Source organism: Callorhinchus milii, unplaced genomic scaffold (genome assembly GCF_018977255.1).
Source record: "Callorhinchus milii isolate IMCB2004 unplaced genomic scaffold, IMCB_Cmil_1.0 Scaffold7, whole genome shotgun sequence".
In the NCBI taxonomy this organism is placed as follows: Eukaryota; Metazoa; Chordata; class Chondrichthyes; order Chimaeriformes; family Callorhinchidae; genus Callorhinchus; species Callorhinchus milii.
The window spans coordinates 27,801,813-27,816,463 of NW_024704748.1; the positions used below are offsets into that span (position 1 = coordinate 27,801,813).

A 14,651-nucleotide genomic window follows, 5' to 3' on the forward strand; every position below is an offset into this window, starting at 1 on the left:
GTATCAATGTCAGGCTGTGTATGTGTGTGTGTATCAGTCGGCTGTGGTTATACAGTCCCTGACACGCTCAGTCCTATCTGTGCACAGACAGCGCTCTCTGCAGACACACACCAGCACTGTATCTGAGAATAATGATTAATAATCCTTGCACTTGATATAGCGCTTTTCACGTCTTCGACACGTCTCAAAGCGCTTCACACAGTATACTGTAAAGTGTAATGACTACATTTTGTGGGTGAAGCGTGGCAGCCGTGGGTGAAATTGTGTACAGCAGTGCCCCACAAACAGTGGATTGAGTGATTGCATTTTTTAAAAAAAATTAAAAAAAGAATTATTACCCCCAGAAAAGCGACCTCCAATCAACTAACAACCAGGTTCCTACTCACTGCTGCTAAACAGAGGTGTGTGGGGTAAGGAAACTTGCCCAACATTTCGCCCCCAGCCCGGGAATCAAACCCAGGTCCTCTGGCTTGTGAGGCGAGGGCTCTAACCATTGAGCTACAGGACTCCACATTCAGCTCTCTCCCCCCATCACTCTCCCCCCATCACTCTCCTCCCTTGCCCTCCTCCTCCTCGATCTCCCATGACCATTTGTCAGACATGTCTAGCATGTGTCCAGACAGGTTGGAGATGTTCAGGGATTAAAGTGGTTTGAAGGATTGGGAAATGGAGACTGTAAAAGTCTGGGTGAATTGAGGTTTTAATAACACAAAGAAACTGAAGTATAAAAGGGAGAGAAAGGAAACAAAGGGAAATGGAAAAGTCTAAAAGAGCACCTGGACCTCATGGCAACTAGTGTAGCTGGTAATTGTCTTGGCTTTTACTGGAGCATTACAGAGAATAGTCAAGCAACAGAGAAACCAGGAAAACACACAATGGAAGCCAGGGTTAAATATCGGGCATTGGATACCCTTGAGATACCTTTAGAGTAGAGCCTCGGGATTATTAACACAGACGAGACCTCAGTTTCATGTCTCACCTGAAGCACAACTCCTCCAACAATGGGGTGGGGTGTCAGACTGGCAGTGGGGCTCAAACCCACCACCTCCTGCCTGAGAGGCCAGTGTGTGACTGCCAGAGCCCGGGTGAGGCCAGTCAGACCGTAACACATGGAGAGGAGGAACAACAACAAATTGCATTTACACAGGGCCTTTCATGTCGTGTGGACGTCCCAAGGCACGAGACAGTGAAGGGTTTGCAGCCGAGCTGGGGGTTGGGATCAGGACGGGTGGTGGGAGGATGACCGAAGGCACAGTTGAAGAGAAAGGTGTTGAGATGGGCCTGAAGAAGTCGAGGGAGGGCTGAGGTGGAGGGGCTCTGGGATAGAGTTCAGGAGATGGTGCTGGGTGACTTACTGACGTTGCTTATTGTGACAGGTCCTGCAAAATGGAGATTATAAAAAAATACCCGCACAACCCGCACCTAATGGAATACTTTGAGGACGGTAAGCACTCCGGCTCGCTTCCACAACCACAGTCACCACATTCACAGCAATTCCCCATGAAGCACTTTGACATATAGCGTCATTCTAGACATTACATTATTATTCATGTAACTGGATGTGGCCATTAGATACTGGATGTTACTCAGCGCTGGGGCAAGCACCAGCCTGTCATTACAACCCCACCAGCCTGTCATTACAACCCCACCAGCCTGTCATTACAACTCCACCAGCCTGTCATTACAACCCCACCAGCCTGTCATTACAACCCCACCAGCCTGTCATTACAACACCACCAGAAAAGTTCAACCGGTTCTGCCTACCCCGCCCCTCACTACTTGCCCCCCCCCCCCATTGCTTGCCTCCCCCCATTGCTTGCCCCCCCATTGCTTGCCTTGCCCCTCACCACTTGTCCCGCCCCCCCCATTGCTTGCTCCCCCCATTGCTTGCCCCCCCATCACTTGCCTCCCCCCCATTGCTCGCCCCCCCCCCCCATTGCTTGCCTTGCCCCTCACCACCTGCCCCCCCCCCCCCCCATTGCTTGCCCCACCCCTCACAGTGGTGGGGGCTATCAGTTGAGTTGATAAAATGGGAGGGTTGGTGGGTGTGGGCTTGTCTAATGGCTGATGCTCTCTCTCTGCTGCAGGTGTCTTTGAGATGGAAAATATAAAGAACGGCAGAGGGCAGAACGGAGGTAATTACTCCAGTGTGTGTGTATATATATATATATATAATAATATATAGTGGTGTGTGTATATATATAATATATCGTGGGGTATGTGTGTGTATATATTTATAATAATATATATAGAGTGGTGTGTGTGTGTATATATATATAATATATATAGAGTGGTGTGTGTGTATATAATATATAGTGGTGTGTGTGTATATATTTATAGTAATATATATATATAGAGGAGTGTGTATGTATATATAATAATGTATAGAGGGGTGTGTGTGTATATATATAATATATATAGAGAGGGGTGTGTGTGTGTAGAGGGGTGAATGATGAGTGAGTCTGGGGGCTGCCAGATACTTGAGCATGTGATGCCGGGTGCAAATAATTATTGTAGCTTTCTCTCCCTCTCCCCCCGCGCCCCCCATCTCGCTCTCTCCAGTGGTGACTGAGACCATCACAACTAAAGTAACGTCACTGCCACCAAGTAAGTACTTACAGTCCTGAGATCCTGGCACTGACCGACTCCTGGCAAAAGCTCTGCCCACCATCAGCGACTGGCCGACCAATTGCCAACCCACTGACTGACTGACCCACTGACTGACTGACCCACTGACTGACTGACCCACTGACTGACTGACCCACTGACTGACTGACCCACTGACTGACTGACCCACTGACTGACTGACCCACTGACTGACTGACCCACTGACTGACTGACCCACTGACTGACCCACTGACTGACGACCCACTGACTGACTGACCCACTGACTGACCGACCCACTGACTGACCGACCCACTGACCGACCCACTGACTGACCGACCCACTGACCGACCGACACACTGACCCACTGACCGACCGACCCACTGACCGACGACCCACTGACCGACCGACACACTGACCGACCCACTGACTGACCGACCCACTGACTGACCGACCCACTGACTGACCGACCCACTGACTGACCGACCCACTGACTGACCGACCCACTGACTGACCGACCCACTGACTGACCGACCCACTGACTGACCGACCCACTGACTGACCGACCCACTGACTGACCGACCACTGACTGACCGACCACTGACTGACCGACCCACTGACTGACCGACCCACTGACTGACCGACCCACTGACTGACCGACCCACTGACTGACCGACCCACTGACTGACCGACCCACTGACTGACCGACCCACTGACTGACTGACCGACTGACTGAGGTGGGGTTGTTTACTGGTGTTACGGGTTGACGTGAATGAAAGGAGTTGTGAGAGTCTGGGATAATCCTTTGCTCCACTTCCTCCCTCCCTCGCTCCCCCACCCCGAACAGCTGGACGTGGGAATTGGAGCAGCTCATCCCGGACTCGCTTCCCGAGCTCCACCTTCTCCACGTCGCCCGATGCCACACTGGAACGCCGCACTCTAGTCACCAGGAACCGCGGATATGAAGGTAACCTGAGCTCTGCTGTGTGTGCGCCAGCTTGGATCGCTGGGGTGTCCCTGGGTGCCAGCCTGGGTCAGCAGGTACCAGCCTGGGTCAGCGGGTGCCAGGTGTGCCAATTCCCATGTGTGTTTGTGTACAGTGTGTGTACAATGTGAGCATGTGTACAGTGTGAGTGTGTGTATAATGTTCAGTCAACAAGACCGAGGCCCTCCTGATTGGTTCCTGTCAGTGCCTTCTCACCTCAGGCACTGACAGCATCACCATCCTGGGAAGCTCAGTCCACCTCCCTGAGCCAGTGAGGAACCTTGGGGTCTTGTTTAACCCTCTGTGGTCCTATCACCCCCACTCTTGCTCCTCGGGCACTGGCAGCATCAGCATCCACAGCTGCACACTCAACATCACTAAGCCAGTCAGGAACCTGGGGGTCTTGTTTGACCCTGAACTTTCCTTTCTCCCCCACATCCGCTCCATGACCGGCACTGCCTACCACCACCTCCACAACATTGCCAAACTCCGCCACTGCCTCACCCCTCAGGCCCCCAAACTCTCACCCACACATTCGTCACCTCAAGGCTCGATTATGGAAACTCCCTCCTCATCGGCCTTTCCAACTCTTCCCTTCACAAGCTGCAGATCATCCAAAACTCTGCAGCTCGTGTCCTCTCACGCCTCTCCATGGCCTCGCCCCCTCCTACCTCTCTGACCTGCTGACTCCCTACCAACCTGCCCCCTCCCTCCGTTCATCGAGCTCCGGCTGCTCCATGTCTCCCGCCTGACCCGCCCTACCATCGGTGGCCGGGCTTTCAGCCTCTCTGCCCCCACACTCTGGAACTCCATCCCACGGTCCCTTCCCCTCGCTTCTTCCCTCACCTCCTTCAAGGCCGGTCTCAAGACCCTTCTCTTCGACCGTACCTTTGGTCTCCCTCCCACTTCTCTACCTTCCCTCACCCCTACCCCACCCCTCCCCCCTGCTCGGGTCCTGACTGTCCAGCGCCTTGGGACGTCCTCTTGATGTGAAATGTAATTTTGCTGTTGTTATAATGTGTACACAGTGTGAGTGTATTCACTGTTACTCAGACTGGACTCACTCCCTGTTACAGGCAGCTCTAGTGGAAACTCCTCACCAGAATTCTCCAGGAAACAATACAGTAAGTGACAGCTTCACTTTCCTTCATTTCGTCTCAGAGGGTGGAGTGTCCATTGCATCGTCCACCACCGGGAACGGGAGGAACGGGAGGAATGGGAGGGGGAGGAATGGGAGGGGGAGAGGCCGAGCTCTGTTGATAACTATTCTGAATGATTTTACTTTTAGATCCCACAACATCAAGGGGACGGAGTCAGAGCCGAGGTACCCACAGCCCCTTTCTGTGATAAAACGCCAACTCCCAACCCCACACTCCCCCCCCCCCCCCCCCCCGTCTCTCTACCCCCCCCCCGTCTCTCTACCCCCCCGTCTCTCTACGCCCCCCGTCTCTCTACGCCCCCCGTCTCTCTACCCCCCCGTCTCTCTACGCCCCCTCTCGCTAATCCCCCCCTCTCTCTAACCCCCCTCTCCCTCCCTCCTCTGTAATAATCTTTTGTCTTTACAGAGAGTGAGATCCGAGCCCGGCTGCAGAGTGCCTCCCCGTCCACCCGATGTAAGTACAGTGTTCCTCTCGGGCAGGCAGTCAGGGACTGGGGAAGGGGGGCTCTGGGGGGAGGTCACTGTCTCACTCACTGTCTGACTGAGGGACTGAGGGATGGAGAAGGGAGCAAAGGAGGAACTGACTGACACTGACTGTCTGACTATCTGACTCACTGTTTATCTGTCTGTCTTTTTGTCTGTCTGTCTCACTGTTTGTCTGTCTGGCTGTCTGACTGTCTGTCTCACTGTTTGTCTGTCTGGCTGTCTGACTGATTGTCTCACTGTTTGTCTGTCTGGCTGTCTGACTGACTGTCTCACTGTTTGTCTGTCTGGCTGATTGTCTCAGGGACGGAGCTGGATGATGTGAAGCGGCTTCTGAAGGGAAGTCGATCAGCCAGTATTAGCCCCCCCCGCACAGCCTCCGGCACCCTGCCCTACCCCAAAAAGGCCATGGTGGAGACCAAGATAGTGAGTGCCAGCACCCAGCAGGGTAAGCTCAGCCTCTCTGTCTGCTCGCATCTCTCTCCATCTCTCCATTCACACTCTGTCTCTCTCTTTCCATTTCTTTTTCTCTCTCCTTTCTATCTATGGCTCCCTCTATCGTTCTCTCATTCTCTATTTCACTCCCAACAATTTCTCTCTCCCTGGAACCAGATGTAAATGGTTTAGTAGTTGGTTTGAGCTTGTGGGTGGGTTTCCGTATGTATCAGGTACCTGGCTGACCAAAAAAAATCTCTCCATTTCTCTGTCCATTCCACTTTTTTTTCTCTCTCTTTCTGTTCTGCTTCTCCCTCAGTTCTCCTGTGACGTGTGTTTGAGCTCACAGTCCAGGCTGTATTGTCAGAGGTGCCATCCTTCAGCTAAGACGTTAAACCGAGGTCCTGTCTTCTGGGTTCAGGTGGATGTTAAAGATTCTGTGACGCTATTTGGAAAGAGAAGAGAGTTTCTCTCTCCCAATGTTCTTCCTTAAACAAGGTTTGCCACTCACTTCATTGCTGAGGGACATTGCTGCCACTTTCACCCACAAACACAGTCACTACAGTCAAATCATTATTTGGGGAAGACAAGTTTGCAGGGCTATGGGGAGAGAGCGGGGGAGTGTGGTTGATCAGGACTATGGGGAGAGAGTGGGGGAGTGGGGTTGATCAGGGCTATGGGGAGAGAGCGGGGAGTGGGGTTGATCAGGACTATGGGGAGAGAGTGGGGGAGTGGGGTTGATCAGGGCTATGGGGAGAGAGTGGGGGAGTGGGGTTGATCAGGGCTATGGGGAGAGAGCGGGGAGTGGGGTTGATCAGGGCTATGGGGAGAGAGCGGGGAGTGGGGTTGATCAGGGCTATGGGGAGAGAGCGGGGGAGTGGGGTTGATCGGGGCTATGGGGAGAGAGCGGGGAGTGGGGTTGATTTGGAAGCCCTTTTCAAAGAGCAGCACAGACACGATGGGCTGAATGGCCTCCTCCTGTGCCATGTGATCCTATGATTCTATGAAATCCTGTCAGGTCATTTTGCCAATGTGATCAATGTGAGGATTCTGTAACTCTTGCTGCTTATTGCAGTGTCGAACGGCTATGACAGTTTGCGGCTGGATGCCACCTCACCATCGTACATGTGGACGTCCACTCTGCCTGCTGCGGGCTCCGCTCTGAGTGTCACTGAATATCACAACAACCTGTCACACAATGGCTCTCTCCTCAGCAATGGCGCTCATTCCTCTCTCTCAGGTATGTGCGTGATCCCCCGCCCATGTGCTCACTGTGTGTACATACAGCAATACTGCACGCATTGTTCTATATAATACACACCCAGTAACAGTGTTATTATATAATATACAGCTATAGCCAGTCACACACCGTGTGTTATTATATAATATACAGCTATAGCCAGTCACACAGTGTGTTATTATATAATATACAGCTTTGTGGAGTCCTGTAGCTCAGTGGTTAGAGCACTCGCTTTGCAAGTGAGAAACCTGAGTTCAATTCCAGGCAGAGGGCGAAACCTTGGGCAAGTTTCCTTACTCCACACAGAGCCTAATAATAGTCCCTCCAAAACCAAAAACAATAATAAATTGATCATTTTCAATCTACGACTGTTTGTGGGACATTGCTGTGTGCAATTGGCTGGCGCGTTCGCCCACAAATATACAGTCAATTCACTTTACAATATGTTTTGTGAAGCGCTTTGGGACGTCCTCCCGACGTGAAAAGCGCTATATCAAATGCAAGGATTATTATAGCCAGTCACACAGTGTGTTATTATATAATATACAGTTATAGCCAGTCACACAGTGTGTTATTATATAATATACAGCTATAGCCAGTCACACAGTGTGTTATTATATAATATACAGCTATAGCCAGTCACACACAGTGTGTTATTATATAATATACAGCTATAGCCAGTCACACAGTGTGTTATTATATAATATACAGCTATAGCCAGTCACACACAGTGTGTTATTATATAATATACAGCTATAGCCAGTCACACAGTGTGTTATTATATAATATACAGCTATAGCCAGTCACACACCGTGTGTTATTATATAATATACAGCTATAGCCAGTCACACACCGTGTGTTATTATATAATATACAGCTATAGCCAGTCACATACCGTGTGTTATTATATAATATACAGCTATAGCCAGTCACACAGTGTGTTATTATATAATATACAGCTATAGCCAGTCACACACTGTGTTATTATATATATACAGCTATAGCCAGTCACACAGTGGTATTATATAATATACAGCTATAGCCAGTCACACAGTGTGTTATTATATAATATACAGCTATAGCCAGTCACACACTGTTATTATATAATATACAGCTATAGCCAGTCACACAGTGTGTTATTATATAATGTACAGCTATAGCCAGTCACATACCGTGTGTTATTATATAATATACAGCTATAGCCAGTCACACACAGTGTGTTATTATATAATATACAGCTATAGACAGTCACACACCGTGTGTTATTATATAATATACAGCTATAGCCAGTCACACACAGTGTGTTATTATATAATATACAGCTATAGCCAGTCACACACTGTGTTATTATATAATGTACAGCTATAGCCAGTCACATACCGTGTGTTATTATATAATATACAGCTATAGCCAGTCACACACAGTGTTTATATAATATACAGCTATAGACAGTCACACAGTGTGTTATTATATAATATACAGCTATAGCCAGTCACACACTGTGTTATTATAATATACAGCTATAGCCAGTCACACAGTGTGTTATTATATAATATACAGCTATAGCCAGTCACACAGTGATGTAGGCCCTGTACAGGGAGAGGACCTGTGCGGGAGAGAGCAGAGGGCCTGTGGGGGAGGGGTCAGAGGACCCGGAGGTGAGGGGGCAGAGGACCCGTGGAGGAGTGGGGGAGAGGGCTTGTTGGGGGAGTAGGAAGATGGCCTGTGACTGTGCAGTGTTGTTCTTTCAGTGCAGGGACTTCAGAAGAACCTAACCTCCAGCCCTGGGACAGGGAGTGTGGGAGTGATGGCAACCTCAGGTCGGTGTACATTCTAACAGCCAGACCCCGTCCCACACTGCCACCCCACCCCCCGCACGCACACACTGCACATGTCACTCAGACACACATTATGTCACTGTGAACGTCTCTTGTGCCTAATGGATCCTCTTGTCTCTATCTGGTCACTGACTTGCCATTGACCTCAGGGGCAGTTCACGGCATCCAGAATAACCTGACCCCCAGCTCAGTGCTGGTCACCAGCCCAGGTCTGAGCCTCACCAACCCAGGTAAGTGTTGTCATCTTATCCCATAGCGAGGGGTTTCCCAGGGTGTGTCACCAGCATCCCTGAGTAACCAACCATCGCCCAGTGACTGAGGGAGTGACAGGGTGTGTGAGGGAGACAGGTTGTGGGAGGGGAGAGGGATGGTGGGGTGACAGGGGCTGTGGGAGGGGATGTGGGAATGATGGAGGGGGGGGGATGGGTGCTGGACCGGGACTGTGGGAGGGGTGATGGGGGGTTGTGGGAGGGAGTGTCAGATTGATTGTGTTAAACCTGGATTAACTTGGCTGTTGTATGACTTGTGTCTGTGATGCCGGGTTCCTATCTACGCTGACAGCACTGGGTGTGCAGAAGAACTTGGTGTCCCACTCGATGGTGACCTCCTCCAGCCTGGCCAGCACTGGCACCAGCACCGGCATGGGCACCGCCATGGGCACCGGCACTGGTACATCAGGTCAGTGCATGGTTCGGTCTCTGCCACACTCTGTGGCCACATGGCACATGAACATGACATTGTTCCTGTGATAATATTCCTTTATGATGATTTTCTGATTTCTTCTGATCTTGAATTAATTCACTGTTTGCTGGATAACAAGACTTTGATAAAGTTGATATAAATAGGCTGTTTCCACTGGTTGGGGAACTCACAAATATACAAATATTTCACCCATAAATATACAGTCAATTCACTTTACAGTGAAGCACATTGAGATGTCTCGAAGACATGATAAAGCGCTATATCAAATGCAAGTTTTTTTTATTATATAACTAACCAGTAGAACAAGAGCTCCGGGGCAGGTGGGGAGGGGTGGAGGCACAAATATAATGACAATGATCCTTGCATTTGATATAGGGACTTATCGCGTCTTTGAGACGTCTCAAAGCGCTTCACAGAATATGCTGTAAAGTGAATAGACTGTAAGTGAATTGTGGGCGAAATGCGGCAGCCAATTGTGCACAGTGGCGTCCCACAAACAGTCATGGATTGAAGTGACCAATTTGATTATTATTTTTTTTCTTGCGGGATTATTATCAGGCGTGTGGAGTAAGGAAACTTGCCCAAGGTTCCACCCTGCTGGGAATCACATTGTATTTTACTCATTTTCTGTCAGCACTAATTCCCTCTGATTCATTCATGTTCACTAATGACTTCTGATGTCCAGTGATCTTTGCTGGTCTCTGCTTTTCATGGATTCCACTCTTCCCTGAGTGAGTGATTGCTTGTAACTGCTTTTCGTCATTGTTCTTCACTGCTCTCCTCTCATCATATGGAGTCCTGCAGTTTAGTGGTTAGAGTGTTTGCCTCGCAAGCGAGAGGATCTGGGTTTGATTCTCGGCAAGGCGAAACCTTAGGCAAGTTTCCTTACTCCACACACCTGTTTACCAGCAGTAAGTAGGAACCTGGTTGTTTGTTGATGGGCGGATGGATCGCTTTTCCAGGGGTAATAATTCCTTCAAAATAATAATAATTTGATCACTCAATCCACGACTGTTTATGGGATACTGCTGTGCGCAATTGGCTGCCATGTTTTGCCCACAAAGTATACAGTCACTACATTTTACAGTATATTCTGTGAAGCGCTTTGAGACGTCTTGAAGACGTGATAAGGTGCTGTATCAAATGCAAGGATTACAACAACAACATTACATATGTAAAGTGCCTTTCACGTCAGGAGGATGTCCCAAGGTGCTGGACAGACAGAGTTACGTACCTGAGCTGGGGGTCGGGATTGGAGAGGGTGGAGGGCAGGGGAGGAAGCAGGGAGATCAAAATCACGGTTGAAGAGGAGGTTCTTGAAATGGGTCTTGAAGTTGGCGAAGGAATGGGTGAGGTGGAGGGACTGTGGGATGGAATTCCAGAGGTTGGGGGCAGAGTGGCTGAAGGTCCACATGCCAATGGTGGGCGGGCAAGGCAGGGGACGTGAAATGGCCGAAGCCTGCTAAGTGGAGGGAGTGGGCAGGTTGGTAGAGGGTTCAGAGGTCACAGAGGTAGAGGGGTTGTTATTGTTATAATATCAGTATCCTCACTGATGTCAGATTGGGTGAGTCCTATCTGGTCCCGGGGTAATTGGTTGTGTCTGTGTGTTCTGCAGTGGGGAATGTGGGCAGTGATGACATCTTAAAGAAAGACTACAAGTTCCTGCTGCTGGAGAAGGAGACTTCCCCGAAGAAAGACGCTGAGCTGCTGATCATGAGCAAAGACAGCGGCAAACTCTTCACCACCTCTTCCAATGGCTTCCCTGGTAACTCACTACAGTTTGTATTGATATAGCGCTCTGCACACGGGAGCCTCCGTCACACAGCACTCCACACCCCCAAGGAACTCCTCACCATATTAAGCACAATGTTTTGTTGTCACAGCGATGCTGGAAGACAACACGTTGAAGAAGGAGAAGCTGGTGACCAGCGGCACAGACCACTTCACCAACACCAGTGCCAGCGGTAAGAGAGGCATCCACACAGCGCCTCCTGTGTGTGTGTAACCGCACTATCCTGTGTGTGTGTAACCGCACTATCCTGTGTGTGTGTGTAACCGCACTATCCTGTGTGTGTGTAACCGCACTATCCTGTGTGTGTGTAACCGCACTATCCTGTGTGTGTGTAACCGCACTATCCTGTGTGTGTGTAACCGCACTATCTTGTGTGTGTGTGTGTAACCGCACTATCTTGTGTGTGTGTAACCGCACTATCTTGTGTGTGTGTAACCGCACTATCTTGTGTGTGTGTAACCGCACTATCTTGTGTGTGTGTAACCGCACTATCCTGTGTGTGTGTGTGTAACCGCACTATCCTGTGTGTGTGTGTGTAACCGCACTATCCTGTGTGTGTGTGTGTAACCGCACTATCCTGTGTGTGTGTGTGTAACCGCACTATCCTGTGTGTGTGTGTGTAACCGCACTATCTTGTGTGTGTGTGTGTAACCGCACTATCCTGTGTGTGTGTGTAACCGCACTATCCTGTGTGTGTGTGTAACCGCACTATCCTGTGTGTGTGTGTAACCGCACTATCCTGTGTGTGTGTGTAACCGCACTATCCTGTGTGTGTGTGTAACCGCACTATCCTGTGTGTGTGTAACCGCACTATCCTGTGTGTGTGTGTAACCGCACTATCTTGTGTGTGTGTGTGTAACCGCACTATCTTGTGTGTGTGTGTGTAACCGCACTATCCTGTGTGTGTGTGTGTGTAACCGCACTATCCTGTGTGTGTGTAACTGCACTATCTTGTGTGTGTAACCGCACTATCCTGTGTGTGTGTGTGTGTAACCGCACTATCCTATCACAATATGCATACAGTGAGACCCACACTGCGATGGTGCTCACAGTCACACATACTGGCAGTGTGCACATACTGGACGGCATGGACTGTGAGAGAAGCACAGCACTGCCCAGTGCAGGGTAGTGAGGGGGCTCTGGGATGCAGGTGGGGGGTGGGGGGTGGTGTCTGCACCACCTCATTGTGTTATGTTGCTACAGGAGGCTTAAAGATGGCGACCAAAGACAAGGCCACATATGCAGGTGAGTGAGCGAGCGAACGAGCTTTGTGTCGGCCTGCTGTGAGGTAGTTACGGGCAGAAAGGGGATTATGGGGGGAAACTGAGTTATGGGGGGAAAAGGGGGTTATGGGGGAGGTGGTTATTCTGCTGAAGACCTTTCTTTTCGACCGCGCCTTTGGTCACTTTCCCCCCACCTTGGCTCGGCCCCGGGATCCTAAACTGTAAAGCGCTCTGAGACGCCGTCTGGCGTGGGGGCGATATATAAACCCAAGTTGTGTTGTTGTTATGGGGAGAATATGGTTACGGGGGGATGGGGGGGAAACGTGATTATGGGGAAAAGGGGGTTACAGAGACTATTTGAGCCACTGACTCCGCTATCTGGCTGCAGTGATCCGCTCGAGTGAGGAGAGCTTGGATACCCTGCCCTCCTGGTGTTCCTGCTGTCGCTGCTGTACCTGGTGGAAGTGGCTCCTGGGACTGCTGTTAGCCTGGCTGCTGCTGCTCGGCCTGCTGTTTGGCCTCATCGCCCTGGGTGAGTCCTGCTCCGGGGGGAGGAGAGGGGGGAACAGCCCCACATCTGGTCCCTGACCAGGACCGCCTTCCTCCACCTCCGCCACATTGTCCGCCTCCGACCCTACCTTACCCCAAATGCAGCTGAAACCCTCGTACATGTGTTTGTCACCTCCTGCTTGGATTACTCCAACGCACTCCTCGCTGGTCTCCCCAGCTCCACCTTTCACAAGATCAGCTCATTCAGACTCTGCCGCCGCATACTGACCAAACTCCGTCTCCACATCTCACCAGTTCTGGCCCCGGCTCCACTGTCTCCCCATCACCGAACCGATCGATATCAAGATCCTCTCACTTGTGTCCAATCCCTTCACTGTCTGGCACCTCCCTCCCTCTCCAACCCCCTCACTCCCCAATCCCCCACCCGGTGCCTCCACTGGACTGGCACCAGTTCCTTGCACCCTCCGCCCCACCATCGGAGGTCACACTTTCAGCCACTAGGCCCCGAAAATCTGGAACACTCTCCCTCTCTCCCTCAATCCCTCTGTCTTACCCTCTCTCTCCCCTCTTTCAAGTCCGACCTGAAAACCTTTCTCTTCAACTGTGCTTACAGCCACCTCCCCCCCCCCCCCCCCCCACCCACCTCGCTTGGAGTCAGGCTCTGCCACTGTTAAGAGCATAAGCTGTTGTTATCATCGTTGCTCTCAGCATTCCATAGTAATTCAGGTCCAGCTCTGGCTCCCCGGCTGACCCGGGGCCCGGCTGCACACCGGGGCGGGGGGTCAGTAAACATTGTGACTCCTCCTCCTTCCAGCTGATGAAGTGAAGAACCTGAAGGGTCGGGTGAAGGAGCTGGAGTCGAGAGGTCACACAAGCCGCCTCACAGGCTCCAGCGAGGACTATTCCTTCGCCTCCAGAGACCGGGTTGGTGACCTGGGCCTGGGCCTGGCCACGGGGGGTGGCTCAGGGCCCAACATCGAGCAGTACATTCAGAGAATGGTGGAAAAGGAGCTGAAGTCAGACACAGTACAAGGTGAGCTCAGTGAGGGTGTCGGCTGAGGCTCATCTGTGTGAATTAGAGCCATTCAGTAAGCGTGAGGCCACCAATCTATGTTCTGGATGGACTCCCATTCACTCTGAATACTGGAGTTACTGGAGATGGACATGAACCTACAGCTCTGCCAATGGCCCAGGGCTTCAGATATTGCTCAGGGCAGCTCGGGGTCCTACAGACCACCAGCTTCTGACCACAGCTTGGTTTAGCCCAGTGGGAACCCACTGCACAGTCACTACACCCCGAAACTCTGCAATACGCCTCCCTCTTGCCCCCTCCTTCCCCATCTTCAGATTGTGCCTGAAGACTTTCCTCTTCAAGAGTGCCTATGGTCACCTCCCCCTCCCCCCAGCTCAGTGTCGCGCTCCATCACTGTCGAGTGCTCTGGGACGCTGCCCTGTGTGAGGAGCATTGTATAAAGTTGTTGTTCTTGTGTTGAGTTCCTGATCTCAGTCTGGGCTACACATAGCCATGTGCGAGGGAGAGGATTCCCTCTCCACCTGCTGAAAGGTGTGTGTGTGGATGTAGAGTGAGGGCAGGACAGGGCCCAGAGGACAGGCTGACATGAGAGAATGGCCCCTTTGAGGGGGGCCCTGAGGATGAATCTGGAGATGGGAAGTATTGTG

The 14,651-nt window shown here is 51.1% G+C and overlaps 1 protein-coding gene across 1 annotated transcript in view; it reads left to right on the forward strand.

Annotated features, from left to right (window-relative positions):
* The first annotated feature begins 387 nt into the window (after nucleotides 1-387).
* Nucleotides 388-14,651, forward strand: part of LOC103191515 (collagen alpha-1(XVII) chain-like) — a 39,113-nt gene continuing 24,849 nt past the window's right edge. The window contains exons 1-18 of the mRNA XM_042336876.1: nucleotides 388-410; nucleotides 1,377-1,444; nucleotides 2,088-2,135; nucleotides 2,563-2,607; nucleotides 3,452-3,571; nucleotides 4,666-4,713; nucleotides 4,878-4,913; nucleotides 5,155-5,202; nucleotides 5,536-5,679; nucleotides 6,742-6,906; nucleotides 8,658-8,726; nucleotides 8,894-8,974; nucleotides 9,306-9,422; nucleotides 11,062-11,211; nucleotides 11,330-11,410; nucleotides 12,442-12,483; nucleotides 12,850-12,993; nucleotides 13,786-14,004. Of these exons, the coding sequence (XP_042192810.1) occupies nucleotides 1,387-1,444; nucleotides 2,088-2,135; nucleotides 2,563-2,607; nucleotides 3,452-3,571; nucleotides 4,666-4,713; nucleotides 4,878-4,913; nucleotides 5,155-5,202; nucleotides 5,536-5,679; nucleotides 6,742-6,906; nucleotides 8,658-8,726; nucleotides 8,894-8,974; nucleotides 9,306-9,422; nucleotides 11,062-11,211; nucleotides 11,330-11,410; nucleotides 12,442-12,483; nucleotides 12,850-12,993; nucleotides 13,786-14,004 (1,615 nt within the window). The 5' untranslated portion in view covers nucleotides 388-410; nucleotides 1,377-1,386. The remainder of the gene's footprint in view (nucleotides 411-1,376; nucleotides 1,445-2,087; nucleotides 2,136-2,562; nucleotides 2,608-3,451; nucleotides 3,572-4,665; nucleotides 4,714-4,877; nucleotides 4,914-5,154; nucleotides 5,203-5,535; nucleotides 5,680-6,741; nucleotides 6,907-8,657; nucleotides 8,727-8,893; nucleotides 8,975-9,305; nucleotides 9,423-11,061; nucleotides 11,212-11,329; nucleotides 11,411-12,441; nucleotides 12,484-12,849; nucleotides 12,994-13,785; nucleotides 14,005-14,651) is intronic.